At 43.9% G+C, this 13854-nt stretch overlaps 1 protein-coding gene across 4 annotated transcripts; it reads right to left on the bottom strand.

Moving 5' to 3' along the window:
- Positions 1-796: 796 nt before the first annotated feature.
- NOB1 (NIN1 (RPN12) binding protein 1 homolog) lies at positions 797-11275 on the bottom strand. 4 transcript variants are annotated; one of them, XM_063111053.1, is made up of 9 exons: positions 11199-11275; positions 10949-11081; positions 9258-9388; positions 8004-8075; positions 7664-7792; positions 7351-7563; positions 6730-6827; positions 4339-4483; positions 797-1561 (listed from the first exon to the last, which is right to left on the bottom strand). In XM_063111053.1, the coding sequence occupies exons 1-9, from the start codon at positions 11259-11261 to the stop codon at positions 1292-1294; spliced, it is 1254 nt and encodes a 417-aa protein (XP_062967123.1). In that variant the 5' UTR covers positions 11262-11275; the 3' UTR covers positions 797-1291. The 4 variants fall into 4 exon arrangements, with proteins under 4 accessions (XP_062967123.1, XP_062967122.1, XP_062967125.1 ...); XM_063111052.1 differs by having other exon boundaries at positions 11169-11262; XM_063111055.1 differs by having other exon boundaries at positions 797-1407; positions 11169-11262.
- Positions 11276-13854: the final 2579 nt, after the last annotated feature.

Below are 13854 nucleotides of genomic sequence, written 5' to 3'. Positions count from 1 at the left end.
ACCCAAACATTCTTGGTATCTGAAATGTTTTATTAATTTGAAGCAAACAAAGCAAGATGGTAAGACTTGACAATGCTGGGTGTCTGTACATCACCTGCTACCTTTCTGTATGTTCCATGCAACAGTACGAGAAATGGAAAGGGCAGGTGCGACTACTACTCACCTCTCCTCCAATTCCCTGGGCTCTCATTGGCTGTCAACCTATCAGCTAACACTCAAGAACATGAGTTTCACAAAGATAGGGGCAGGAGGAGGGTACAACATTCAGCCTGCTTTCTACAATCTCTGTCAGTACAATTGCTGCTTAAAAGCACAAAAAGACTAAGCTGAAATCTTGGCTTGGCCACTCACAAGCTATTTGGGCAAGTCATTCAACCTCTGGTAGCCCAGGACTGCTGGAGATAACAACACCACAGTGATAGTGGCGTTCTATGGATTAAATGGGCTAATGTAGATTACGTACTTGACACAGAGCCTGTAGTATGGTTAAGTGCTTGAGTTGGTAACTTTTCACAATGGAGGTCTAGACAGCTGAAAAAGATTAAGGAAGGTCTCTACAAATTGACATACAGTGATTTCGGTACTTATTATATATTAGATAATAGTAATGCATCAATGTTAAATTTCCTGAATTTGATCATTGTACTGTGGCTATGTAAAAGAACACCCCTTTCCTAGGACGCATACTGTGTGTGCGTGTACATGTGTGCGTGTGTAGAGAAAGCAAATGAGGCCAAATGCCAACCACAGTTGACTGGAACTTTTTTCAAAAGAGGTTAAAAAAATAAAAAGTAAATCGTAGTTCTTAGTTTTATTATAACATACTTATTATATTCTCTGGCAAAAAGATAAACCTAAATGCTTGATATTGGGCATACATACAGCTTAAGTGTTAGCCTTCAGATTACCTAAGCAGCAAAAATGAGGCTATTTAATAAAAATGCACGGAAGCTTGCAACCACATTAGGAAAATATTATCACTTGGAAATTCTCTTCTTCAGAGGTTGGACATTTGCTCCAGGGCACTATTCTTTCTGTTTTCATCAACTTCCCCTGCACATGGCAGGAGTCCTAGCTGTCTGGATGCTCACAAGCCAAGGGATGGCCCGGTTCCACCAGCAAACACTCGGTGAGTCACGAGGCAGCACTGGGAAGCTGGGCTATTATTCCCATCCGGGTGGCTGTGGAGACAAGCAGCTGGGGCAGTGGCAAGGCAGAGCCCGGCAGCCGCAGCAGCAGGAGCAGCAGCAACAGCAGCAGGCCGGCTGGTTTGCCTGCGGCAGCTTGCACTTCACCTTTTCTTCACAAACTTCTTCCTGGAAGCGTTGGGATTCAAGCGTCTCCTCCCGGCTCCCAGGGTACTATCCCGGACCTGCAGGGTGGCCGACCTGCTGGAGATGTCGTTCTCTGCAAAGGGAGATACCCCGGCTATGTAGTCAGGGGCAAACACGTTGGTTTTCTGCCTGGCCTTTCGCGAGAGTCTCAGCTGAGGGAAGCGCTGGTCCTCGGTCAGGTGAGGGTTGATGGCATATTTGCCCCCTTTGGGGGTGGGAAGTGAGTACTGTAAAGAGGACGCCAGGCTGTTAGAAGAACAGTCACACATGTCCCGGTGCTGTTAATGGAAAGCTGACCTCGCAGATCCCAATGACAACAAGGGACAGTAATGGATGGCCTAGTGTGTGCTAGGCACCTGACACTCATCCCCCCACTTGATTCTCACCTCAACTCACAGATGAGAAACTGAACAGTACTTTGGCTACATATCCTCAGCCAAAGATTTGCACAGACACAGAACTCCAGTAAGCGAGTACCATTTCCACCATAGTATGGGTTAGCAATTCTGAAACAACGTATACTCTAGGGTTGAGCAAATAAGTAAACTATTATGGGAAACAGTGTTACTAAGGGTGTTATGAATTGCTAGGAGGGAGGGCTAGAATGTACTCTGTGGGGCTGGGTTGAAATTGAAAGTATAAACTCATGGTTTTTAATACAGATGTAGGAATACAAAATACTCGTGTGCCATGTTTACTAAGCGCAGAGGAGCAAGGACACCCCAGGACTGTGACCACAACCAGTGCCCAGATCTTTGTTTCTAAAAACCAGTCTCCACAAAAAAGAACCAGAGCTCCTGAGAGAAGTGGCTGATTCTAGCGCAGGGGCAGGGAAGGCCCAAGAGTCTGGGAACATCTCCCTGTGCTGGAAAGTAAGAGTGTTCAAAAAATAATTGGGACATGTTAAAAGGACACAGGAGCCAGCTCAAAAGGGCTCCCACTGGCCAAGCATGGAACAATTTGAGCATCAAAATAATGACAACAGTTCACGGCCTACAGACTAAAATAAAAGCGCATGATACCATACTCATGTAAATAAATGGGAATAAAAGGAAAGTTCCTCTTTACAGTAGAATGCCAAGTAATAAATACAGAGGGAATGAGGAAATAAGAAAATCACCACTGGCGACCATTACTGTAATAACTGACCCAGTCAGCTTTAACCAGTGAGTTAAAGTTCAATGAGAAAGAGAATATTTAGAGAGTCCCTGATATGGGTTGAATGTCCCCCCAAGCTCAGGTCAGAGTTTGATTTCCAATGTGGCTGTGTTGAAAGGTGGGGTCTTTAAGAGGTGATTGGCTTGTGAAGACTATGCTCTCATAAGTGGATTAATCAATTCATGGAATAACGGGTTATCATGGGTGTGAACTGGTGGCTTTATACAGAGAACAAATGAGCAAGTTAATAAGAGTTCTTGGCAGCCTTATAACACCAAGGTCATGGGTTTGACATGACCCCCTACTGGCCAGCCACCAAAAAGCCACGCAAAAATAGAGTGTCATGCTCCCCGTGTGATTGCTACATCACCACAGGGCTCTGTACAGAGTTCCCACCAAGAAGGCCTTCATGAGATGTGCCTCCTGCACCTCCCAAAATTCCCAGACTCCAAAACTGTAAGAAATAAATTTCATTTTCTTTCTAAATTACCCGGTTTCAGGTACTCTGTTACAAGAAACAAAAAACAGAGTAATGCAGTCCCAAAGTATCTTTCTACAAGTTAATTATTAATTACAAATGACTTTATAGTGGATAAATCTTGCAGAAACTACCTTAACCAAGTAATCAAAGTTATTATCACCAGGAAACTAGACAACTAATTGTCATGTACCCTCTGATATAATGCACTGAGGAAGATACAACACGTCACTTCTGGGGTGTTCCTGCTAAATGCACAGTCTGAATCTAATCATGAGGAAAAACTGGACACACACAAGCTGAGGAACAGTCTACAAAAAAACTGGCTTGTACTCTTCAAAACGTCAAGGTGATGAAAGACAAGAAGACTGAGAAGTGGATTCCAAAAAATCTTTCACTACAAGGGAAATGTGCAGAATTGGCAAAGTTTAAATATGGGTCTGTGGAATAGACAGTAGTACTGTAGCGATGTTAACAATGTTAATCTTTTTTTTGGCAGCTGGAGGGTATGGGGATCTGAACCCTTGACCTTGGTGTTATCAGCACCATGCTATAACTGACAGCTAACCAGCCAGCCCTGCGATGTTAATTTCTTGATTTTGAGAATTATACTGTGGCTACATAAGAGAAAGTCCTTGTTCTAGGGAAAAGGGCATATGTTTACAACTTACTCTCAAATGGTTCAGAAAAAAAACATGTGTTCCGAAAAAAGAAAAATATTATACATACACATACACACACGATGATGAAGAAAATGTGGTAACAGATTAACACTGGGAAATCCAGGTGAAGGATAAATGGGAATTCTTTGTACTATTTTTGCAACTTTTCTATAAATCTAAAATTATTTTAAAATAGAAAGTTAAAAAAAGGAAGTTCTTCTCATGCATTAGCGGCACATTTGCCACTTGGAGAAGTCAGTGCCAGGTTGGCTACACTCTCAGGCTCATTTGTCCCTCAGTCCTCTCACTTGGCTCCTTGGGACAAATGTGCAGCTGCTGCGTATCCAGCCAGGCTTCTCCTCTGTGCTGAGACCTTCCCCTCTGGTTCACGGACCTGCCCATCCTTCACTCTCCTGTGTAAATCTAACCTCCACCAGATGCCGGTGATCTCGCCCCTGGCGATCCCCCCCACACGCAGCCCTTAGCATTTGCTGCCTGGAATTATTGATCACTTCTCATTAGATTGCAGACACCTCAGGAAACTCACAAGGGGGCTTTGTCTACACTCTCCCCCATCTGTCTTGGTACCTCAGTCACAGGCTTTCTCAATCCTGTATTCTCATAGAAATGGCTAGCCTAGGTTTGATTTTGTACTCTCTGTTCAATTCTGGTGATGTCAGGGGAACGGGAGATTTGCCACACTCACCCGGAGGCCTCGTGGATTTAGCACCTTGGGGTTGCGGGAGAGGTGCATATGCAGGGTGCCGTCGCCGCTGATGGTCACAGACACCTTTTTCAGGGTCTTGTTCCCACAATGTGAACAGAACACTCGGCTCATATCAGATGTTGTCCTGAGGACACAAAAGGAGATGCTCTGTCTTGTAGCCACAAGCAGTGAATGCCAGCCCCAGGGCACAAGCGAGTCACAGGCCTCAGGAGAGGAGGAAGGGACCAGTGACGGGGAAAACTGAACTGCATTACACACTTAATGAAGACAAAGGCTGCCGGCCTCACGCTGAAGATAAGACATAAGCAGACTACTGTGGCCCTCCAGCCAGGGAAAAGGTAAGCCAGGAGCAAATAAGTGAGTGTGGGAAAGGAGAAGGGCGTTGTATTTTAACATCAAGCTCTTACTGCCAGGCATGGTTCTACAAGTTTAACATCAAAACAGTCTTGTGAGGCTGGTACTATCTGCGTTTTGAAGATGGGCAACGGGGGCAAGTGGAGGGAGCTTGCTCAAGGTCACACGGCTAGCACGTGGCAGATAAACCCAGGCTGTCCAGCTCCTGAACCAATGCTCTTAACATCACTGTACCTCCTCAAGGGGTATATTATCATGGTTCTGCCTACCGTGTTCCCAAATGTCTGCCTGGGTGTTAACCCAGGAGGCGGCTCTGGAAGTAGCAATAATTTACTAATGAATTAGACAGGCAATGGTATGAAAGCTGCCATGGCTGAACTGGGCGTGGGTGTTGAGGGCAGCCCAAGGCCTTGATTCCCTCCTATCTGTGTAAGCCCATGTGGTGGACGTTGGACAGGAAAAAGCTGCTGCTGTCAAGAGCCAAGCAGTAGCCCTGGTCCCTGTCCTCCAGGAGTTCTCCATCAATTCCCAATGGTCAGGAGACAAGAGGTGCGTGAAAAGGCTGGAGAAGCCAAATCCTTTACCCACAAGTCTCCTGAGAGTGACTAAGTGCCTCTAAACAGGTGTTGGGAACTATTTAATCTTGACAAGAAACTGACCAGTCATTGGGGCTAATCTCACAAGAATGGAGAACATTTCCAAGCTTTTCTAAGAATGTGTGTTCTTAGAACTTAAGAGAACTTAAGGGAGCTTAAGGCTTCTTAACAAACGACAATGGGGGAAATGAGATTTTATGAAGCAAGGAGCTTTACTGTCATGAGCCCAGTACATTTCAGCACTAGGCAAAAGAAAAATTACATTAAGGTTCAGAAGCATGCAGAGGCAGCTTTGAGGAATGGCTAATCCAGTCACTGGCATAACTGCAGAAGATGGTGGCAAACCTGGGCCCTAAGCCAGGAGTGACTTGGTTATTTTTAAGCCTTCAAGGGAACAAGGCTCCATCCAGGCAATGCCACCCTCAGTGGAACAGCTCTGGGGACCCAGTGAGGGACACCTTGATGCTTCAGAAATGTTCCACCCAGGCCTCCACAATCAGGGGCTCTACCAGCTGATCTATGAGATGGCCACCAAATCCAGACTGAGATGGTGGAATGGCCAGAAGCCACGCCAGGAGTCCTCCAGGCCACACTTCAATAGCAAGGCCACAGTGTAGTCTCTTTCACTCCAAACCGAGGGTCTCCAGAATCCCAGAGACCTCCCCACAGAATTCAAGCCCCCACCCCAAGAAGAGCCAATTCAAGAGTCAGGAAAGAAATGGGAGAAGGGAGTGGTCAATAAACTAATGGTTCATGGGAACAGAGTATAACCTCTGTGCCAGATACTGTGCTAAGTCCTTAATATGATTTGCTTCTAGTTCCTCATAACACTTTCAATTTTGTTTAAGGAGAATCTGAAGCCCAGAGAAGTTAACCAACTTCTGCAAAACTACACAGATAGTAGGAGATAGAATCTGGATTTGAACCCATGTACTCTGAATCCAGAGTCACTTTTTTTTTTTTTTAAAACAAACAGAAAATTTCAAGCATAAAGTAGACAGAAGAGCACAATAAACCCCCTTGGACCCATCATCCTGGTTCACCAACTGTTAATCTATGGCCAACCTTGTTTCATCTCTACTCCCAGCCACTGTTTCTGCTTGTGTATTATTTCACAGTAAATGCCAGATACCATTCTCTCCACACACACTTCAGAATCTATCTCTGAAGAATGAGGGTTCTTTGTTCCAGAACCCACATACTTAACTCTATGCCACTGAGATTAGATGGGAGGTCACTGGCGACCTCTGTCCCAGGGCTTTCGGTACCCATGTGGAGGCAGCACCTAGGCCACATAGCAATGACGACGTAGAAGGAATATGTGCATATAAGGCAGGATTTTCTTTCAAGAATTTTGTAGAAGGGATAGAAAAAGAGTGTTTAACAGATGGGCACTGGGTCCAGATTATCAGCTACGTACTTGAAACAGCCATGGCAGCGCAAGATGTAGTTGCGGGCCTCGCGGATCAGCATGCCGTTCACTGCCAGCACGTGCAGCCCCATCTGCAGCAGAACGTTCTACAACCAACAAGAACTGAACTGAATTTCCTTTTAAGTTTGTAATCACAGTTAAGAGAACTTCAGAAACCCAGGTTTAGCTCATAATCCTTGGCTTTTTTTGCTAAGCAAAGTCAGCTTGGGATGCCTCCCAAAACGTGTAAACAAGGACAGTGACACATGTTTCTCCCTAATCCCAAGTACTGGGATCTGTGCTCATTATTTCACCAAGACCTGTCATTAGCAATCTCTCTCAACAGAGACACTTATTTTGTCAGGAGCAAATACAGTCATTTCTGGGCTGGAAACCCTCTCTACCTTCTCTAAGTACCTAACTGAGCATAGAACTTCTATACACTGAAAGAAAGGCATCAACAGATCATGAAAACATCAAACTTACCAAAGAACACAGGTAGTTTTCAGAACCAGGAAAAGAAGCATTACACAACAGCAGCTCTGTACACATCCCCAAACCTGCGCAGGACCATTGCCGATGACCTGAATGACACAGAGCCCAGGGCTAGCCCGTCCCCAGCCCACCCACCTGCATGGCAAAGTCTGTGGTCACACAGCCGACCCGCACATCCTTCGGTACGTCACACTGCTCCAGCTCCTGCTGGATCTGTCTGATGTTGCTGGGGGTTATCCACCCACCCCCGTCATCATCACTGTCCTCGTCTTTTCTTTCTTCAAATCCATTTTCTTCCTCTTCCTCCTCCTCCTCTTCCTCACTTGGAACATCCTTACCTCTGTCAAACTGAAACATCAAAAGAATTCACAAGTTCCCAAGGCCACAGGAGCAGTGAGAAGAAACTACTCTGTTGTCATCAGGAGGAGAGCCTAAGTCAGGTCCTTACCAGCAGCTCCTGTAGTTCACAATCGATATTAGGCAGAGGGTTTCTCCAGAACATAAAGGAACTGAATTCTAGGTTCTCAGGCTCACTTGCTGGGTGTCCATGATCTACCGTTTTTTGTGGGGGTGTAGGCTAAGATTAAAAGAAATAATAATAATTTAAAAACCTGAAAACTGAGAGGGTTACAGATGAAATCACATATGACATACAAGTCAGATCAGACAGGGCTGGACAAACTATGTATCAGTCCAGGTGAATGTAGTTCACTGTCAACGGACACCTTGTGGAGAAGTGACAAGTTGCAGAAGAAAGCATGAAGAGCCTGGCTGGTCTAAGGAATTACCTTGGAGGGCAGATGAAAACCAGAAATGTGTAGAGGAGTTTCTGGGTGCTGAATTGATGAGCTCACTTTAGCCTTTAAAAAAAAAAAAAAAAAAAAAAAGGAAAAAAAAGTGACAGCTCTGAGAAAGGTAATATAGTTTGAAAATTCAACATAGGAACAGTAATTTAAAAAAAAAAAAAAAATGTTTTCCCCTTAGTTATTGAAATCAAAGATATCCAATGTTTAAAATATTGGAAAAAACATATTTAAAAAATGACAATATTAAAGTGGTCTCAATACCACTAAATAATCACTTCAGTATATTTGGTTTTTGTCATTATAAATACAGCTGTAGTGTACATCATTATCTGTAAAACTTGGAAGTATCTTTGGTTATATCCTTAGAATAAATGCCTAAGAGTGAAATTGTTGGCCAAAAGATATGCTGTTTTAAAGCTTTTGATACAAAACATCTAACTGTTGCTAAAACAATGGCTTTTAGAAATCATGGGTTGATGGATGCCAAATGACAAACCAGCTACTAGGTACACTGAACACAGAACCATTTCTATTCCCTTCACCACTCCCTCCCCCACTCCAAAAACTGTATGGCAACACGCAGAAATCTGTATTTTAGCATTTTAGACTTTTACCAAGAACCTACAGATCAAAAGAGACTGATGTACATTTGCTAATTGCAATGCATGAACCTTATCTGGATCCTGATCCAAACAAATAAACTATTCAGAAAATTTATAGGGAACACACACTCTATTTTAAGGGAATAACATATTGCCCAATTCTAGAATCACAATAAAGCCAACTGAGATCTTTTTATATAAATAAATAAATATAGAGCTGGCCAGTTAGCTCAGTTGGTTAGAGCATAGTCTTATACGGCCAGCCACCAAAAAAAAAAAAAAAAAAAAGGAAAATAAAATTAAAATAAAATTGAGTAATTGAATATTGTGAACACTGACTGGATATTTGATGGGATTAGTGATTACTATTAATCTCATCTAGGTGTAATAATGGCTTTGATGTTATTATGTTAAGAGTCTTTGTGTTTAAAGACACTCCAAGAAACATCTATCTATATGATGTCTGAGCTGTGTTGTGTGTCAGTATAGATAAAAACAGATTAGCTGTGAGATAATTGTGGAGGTGGGATGATGGGGACACCGGGTCCATTACACTATTCCCTCTACTTTTTATATCTGTATGACAGTTCCCATGATAAAAAAGTTTTTAAAAGATTCAACCCTCCCGATTTACCTTTTCTGGTTCTTTTTTTAAGTGAGACACCCCAACAAACTCTGCTTCCAACTGGTAGGTGAGTGCCAGCACTTGGATATCTGTGGCCGAGAGGCTGGGATAATCTCCAGTTTTCTTTGAAAACTCAGTCACTGTAAACAAGAGATTTCCAATGTCAGTTACAGGCAAAAAGCCTTATGATCTTCGATAACCATAATGAAAGTATCAAAAGAACTTAGAGAGGATCAATATCCTGTGAAAAACCTTCTGACCTTTTTCTACTTATAGTAGAAATCTGCATTTTCTACCACCAAGAGTCATGCCAGTTAGGTCTACTGCCACATCCTTATCAAGTCAGATGAAGGAACAAAACAAAGTCATTGAAAGTTAGTACAACATTTATACATGATGAGTGTTCCTTATCAAAGCTTTGGTATTATTTTAGAATAGAAGCTCTCTTCTTACAGTTCTAGAATTCTCTAAGTATAACAATCTAGATAATAGAATGGATGATTCCAAAATGGAATGGAAGATTAATCCAACCAATTATTATAGTGTATGATGAAAGAAAAATATTGGGTTGCTCCATAACAAATTAATCATATTTGGAAAAAAAAAAAGATGTCTATGCTTCATATACAGTAAATGCCAGCTGTTAACTACTGTTATTCTCCTGAGACATCAACAATAAACACTTAAAATTTTCTGACATTAACAGAAAGATATCTTCTGCTATACTGACACTTGGAACAGTAAGTACACAGCACACATTTCCTAAAAAACAGATATTAATTAACAGCAGCTACAATTTATTGTGCACTTATTATGTACTATGTATTGTATTAATAATTTTACATTAATTCACTTCATCCTGTAAAGTACTATTAGTATTTCCTTAGAAGGATTAGGTAACTTGGCAAGGATCACACAGCTAGAAAATCGGTGGAGAAAGCAACAGAAGTCACAAACTACTTCAGTGGAGGTACCAACATCTCCACTGTCACCCTCTAACCTCTAAAACATTTGCAACTACTGAAGGCCTTTCCTGGATATCATTGTCTTGATACCAAGATCAAGAGAACAACACTGACTCCTGAGCCAAGAAATAATTGTTTAGTTTTCTTCCAGGTCCAACGCAAGTCCTAAAATCATCCCTTTTTCTGGGTTGAGGCTGGCCTCCATATCCAAAACAATCACTACAGTGATATACTTACAAGAAATGGACGAGAATAAGATATCCAGGTTCTTCTATTTTGAATCCTAACAACTTTTTTTTTGGTGGCTGGCCGGGTTCAGGGATTTGAACCCGTGACCTTAGTGTCACAAGGCTGCGCTCTAACCAACTGAGATAACCGGCCAGCCCTGAATCCAGACAAGTTTACCGTGTGCTTGCAAAGCGCAAGATACTACGCTGAGTGACATATCCCTCAATGAATGCTCACAGCAAACTCGGAGGTAGGTACTATTATTATTCCCAGTTAAGAAAGAAGGCCCAGAGTCCAGGTGATACACCCTAGGGCGCACAGCTACTTACTGGCAAGGCCCGGCTGACTCCGGACCCAGCAAGCCTCTCCCCCACCACGATCTCCTAGAACATGCTGTCTCTATCAACTGCTCTGATAATGCAGCCAGACCCCAGCTCTCACCCAACCGGGTCCCGTCTGCACCCTGGGCCCCAGCTTCCCCGTCAATGTTGGGGCAGAGGCACTCACCCAACCGCACGTACTCCGGGAAGGGCTCCTTGAACCGCAGCTCGTAGGGCAGGACGGCGAGCCGCCTGCGCGTGGCCTTGTCCCGAATCTCGCTGATCACCTCCCGGATGGTGTAGATGTTTTTCCCGATGTCCTGCGAGGAGAGCCCAGCTCACACTCGTCCGCACCACGCAATGCCCGCCCGATCTCACGCGTTCCCTCAGTGGCCGCCAGCCCATACCCCGTTCCTCTCGGCCGCAGCTCCTCGTACCTGCAGAGCAGCGTCCCGCAGGAAAGCACCGGCGTCAGCCACAACGTGTTCCACTGGCGCCATCTTGGCCGGAAGAGCACGGTGCGCGCATGCGCACGGAGCTTGTGCCCGCCCCTACGTCCCAATACAGGTCCCTGGGAACCCGGAAGAGCAGCAGCGACTTACCGGCGCCACCTGGCGGCGATGTCTGCATATCCCGGCTCAGGGCTACCCATGCGCATGCGCAGCGATACAGCTTGCCCGGCCAGGTAGGTGTGGGTGGGGTCAACTCTGGGGTGGGAGGGGTGAACACCTGAGGATGTCCGCTTCACCATCCACTCCTTAGTACCTTCTTTACTTGTAAATGTAAAACCTGTATATATCCTCATGGTTGAAAGTCAGCCCATAGAGGGCTGGCCGTTTAGCTCAGTTGGTTAGAACGTAGTGCGGATGATACAAAGATTGGGGGTTCAATCCCTGTAACCCGGCAGCCGTCCCCCAAAAAGGAAACAAAAACAAAGAGTGGTGAAAAATCAGTCAACACAGATCACCTAACTTAATGGTCACAACAACCCTACGGGACAGATACTTTACAGCAGGTGATAGCTACTTAAGGCCACTGGGCTCAGCTGAAGTGTCCAGTAAGTGGTGGTAACAAGGTAACACCCAGACAAACTGACTCAGAGCCACTTATCGCTTATGCTCTACCGACCGCTGCTTATGTATCTCCACTTCATTGTTAGTAACCTGGAGTCAGAGGCTATGTCTTATTTATCTTACTATCCTTATCCCACCTCCCAAAGCAAGGCTAGCAAGTAATTTCTTGCTGAATCAAACGTTAGGGATATTGGGCCGAGCCCGTGGCGCACTTGGTAGAGTGCTGCGCTGGGAGCGAGGCGACTCTCCCGCCGCGGGTTCGGATCCCATATAGGAATGACCAGTGCGCTCACTGGCTGAGTGCTGGTCACGAAAAAGACAAAAAAAAAAAAAAAAAAAAAAAAAACGTTAGAGATATTGAATGACTGCTAAATTTACCTTCGCATCTGAGATTTCATAGTTATAAGATCTGGCCTATTGTTACATGCTGGCAAATTTTGGCTGAATGTTGACCTGAGTCTTCAGTCATCCATCTTCATCCAAACCCCGTCATCAGGTGTTCGATCTTATCCCTCAGTTGTAATTTATCTGCCCTACCTCAAAAATCCCTCAGTGCCCTGATGGTCCCCTTTAGCAGTTACCCAAATCCCTTTTTCTGCCTCAACCTTTCTTACCACTCAGTCTCTTCAACCTCTAGAGCCTACCTGTGCTACTTGCCCTAAAACAGCATGGTTGAATGCTATTTCTAATTTTCTAGTTTATCATATAATTTTTGGGGTTTTTATTTCTAGCCTTCTCAGATTCTCTGCAGAATTTGACATTACTGACCATCTGCTCTTTCTGGAATGTCTCTCCTTGCCTGACTTTGGTGATTCTTCGTGATCCTGGTCTCCCTGCCTGTCTGATTTCTTCTTGTCCTTCTCCGTTGGACTCTCTTCTTCCTGTCTTACAAACACAGTGCCCTCCAAAGAACTGTCTCAGTCCCTTTGTTTATCTAAGTTTTCTCCTTCATCGATACTATTTTCAAGTCTTCAATTATCACATTATAAACACACCTCCCAAATCTATATGTCCAATCCCTGTCTTATTCCCCAGCCTGACTTTTTAGGGAACGTCCATCTGAAAACTGGCATCTTCAGGGCCGGCCCGTGGCTCACTCGGGAGAGTGCGGTGCTGATAACACCAAGGTCACGGGTTTGGATCCCTATACAGGGGATGTCCAATTAGCTCACTTGGGAGAGCGTGGTGCTGACAACACCAAGTCTAGGGTTAAGATCCCCTTACCAGTCAACTTTAAAAAAAAAAAAAAAAAGAAAAAGAAAACTGGCATCTTCACTCAGAAAGAAGGTTAAAGCTGAGATAATTGTCTGTCCCCCTCAAACTTTCTATACCTGTTAGAGTTCCTATTTTTATTAAAGGCATTACCAACCAACAAAAGCATTCAAGGTAGGAATCTCTGAAGTCATCCTCATCTCCACCCTTACTCTCAGCCAGTACTGCTCTCACTAAACTTTGTTGACGCCACTCTGAAATGTTTGGGGTTTCTGGATCCCTTCCACATCCATTCCCATTACTCTAATCGAGTTTTTCTCTCTTGCTCAGAAAATATAATTTCCTCAACACTTCTGTTCCTGTCTCTCATTTCTTCTCCAGTTGATTGCCCATGTTGATCTAAAAATCGAGGGAAGATGTGGGAACTGGGCTTTATAATAAAGGAGGTTTATTGAAGTTGGCAAGGATCATTGTAAAACCTAGAATAAACAATGATCTAGGTCAATGATCCTTAAACTTGAACATGCATCAGAATCACCCTGGAGAGCTTGTGAAAACAGATTACTGGGTCTCATCCTCAGTTTCTGAGTCAGTAGGTCTGGTCAGGACCTGAAAATTTGCATTTCCAAGTTTAATTTGCATTTCCAAAGAAGTTCCAAGTGATGCTGATGATGCTGACCTGGGCACCACCACTATTTGAGAACCACTGATTTAGGGGAATAGTTAGGAAAAGAAGGTCAGGTATTGAGCTATTTATTTTCTAGTAGACACTAAGAATAATTATTAATACAAAGAGTTTCTTGACACT

This window comes from Cynocephalus volans, chromosome 10 (assembly GCF_027409185.1).
Source record: "Cynocephalus volans isolate mCynVol1 chromosome 10, mCynVol1.pri, whole genome shotgun sequence".
Taxonomy (NCBI): Eukaryota; Metazoa; Chordata; class Mammalia; order Dermoptera; family Cynocephalidae; genus Cynocephalus; species Cynocephalus volans.
This window is presented reverse-complemented; position numbering and strand designations above follow the sequence as displayed.

Coding starts and splice junctions, on each gene's coding strand:
- NOB1 (XM_063111052.1), bottom strand. CDS start 11,261: ATGGCGCCAGTGGAACACGTTGTGGCTGACGCCGGTGCTTTCCTGCGG. Junction 8,076..9,257: donor TAAAAAAAGAACCAGAAAAG/GTAAATCGGGAG, acceptor TTTTTTTTAAAG/GCTAAAGTGAGCTCATCAAT. Junction 7,793..8,003: donor GTTTTCATCTGCCCTCCAAG/GTAATTCCTTAG, acceptor TTTTAATCTTAG/CCTACACCCCCACAAAAAAC.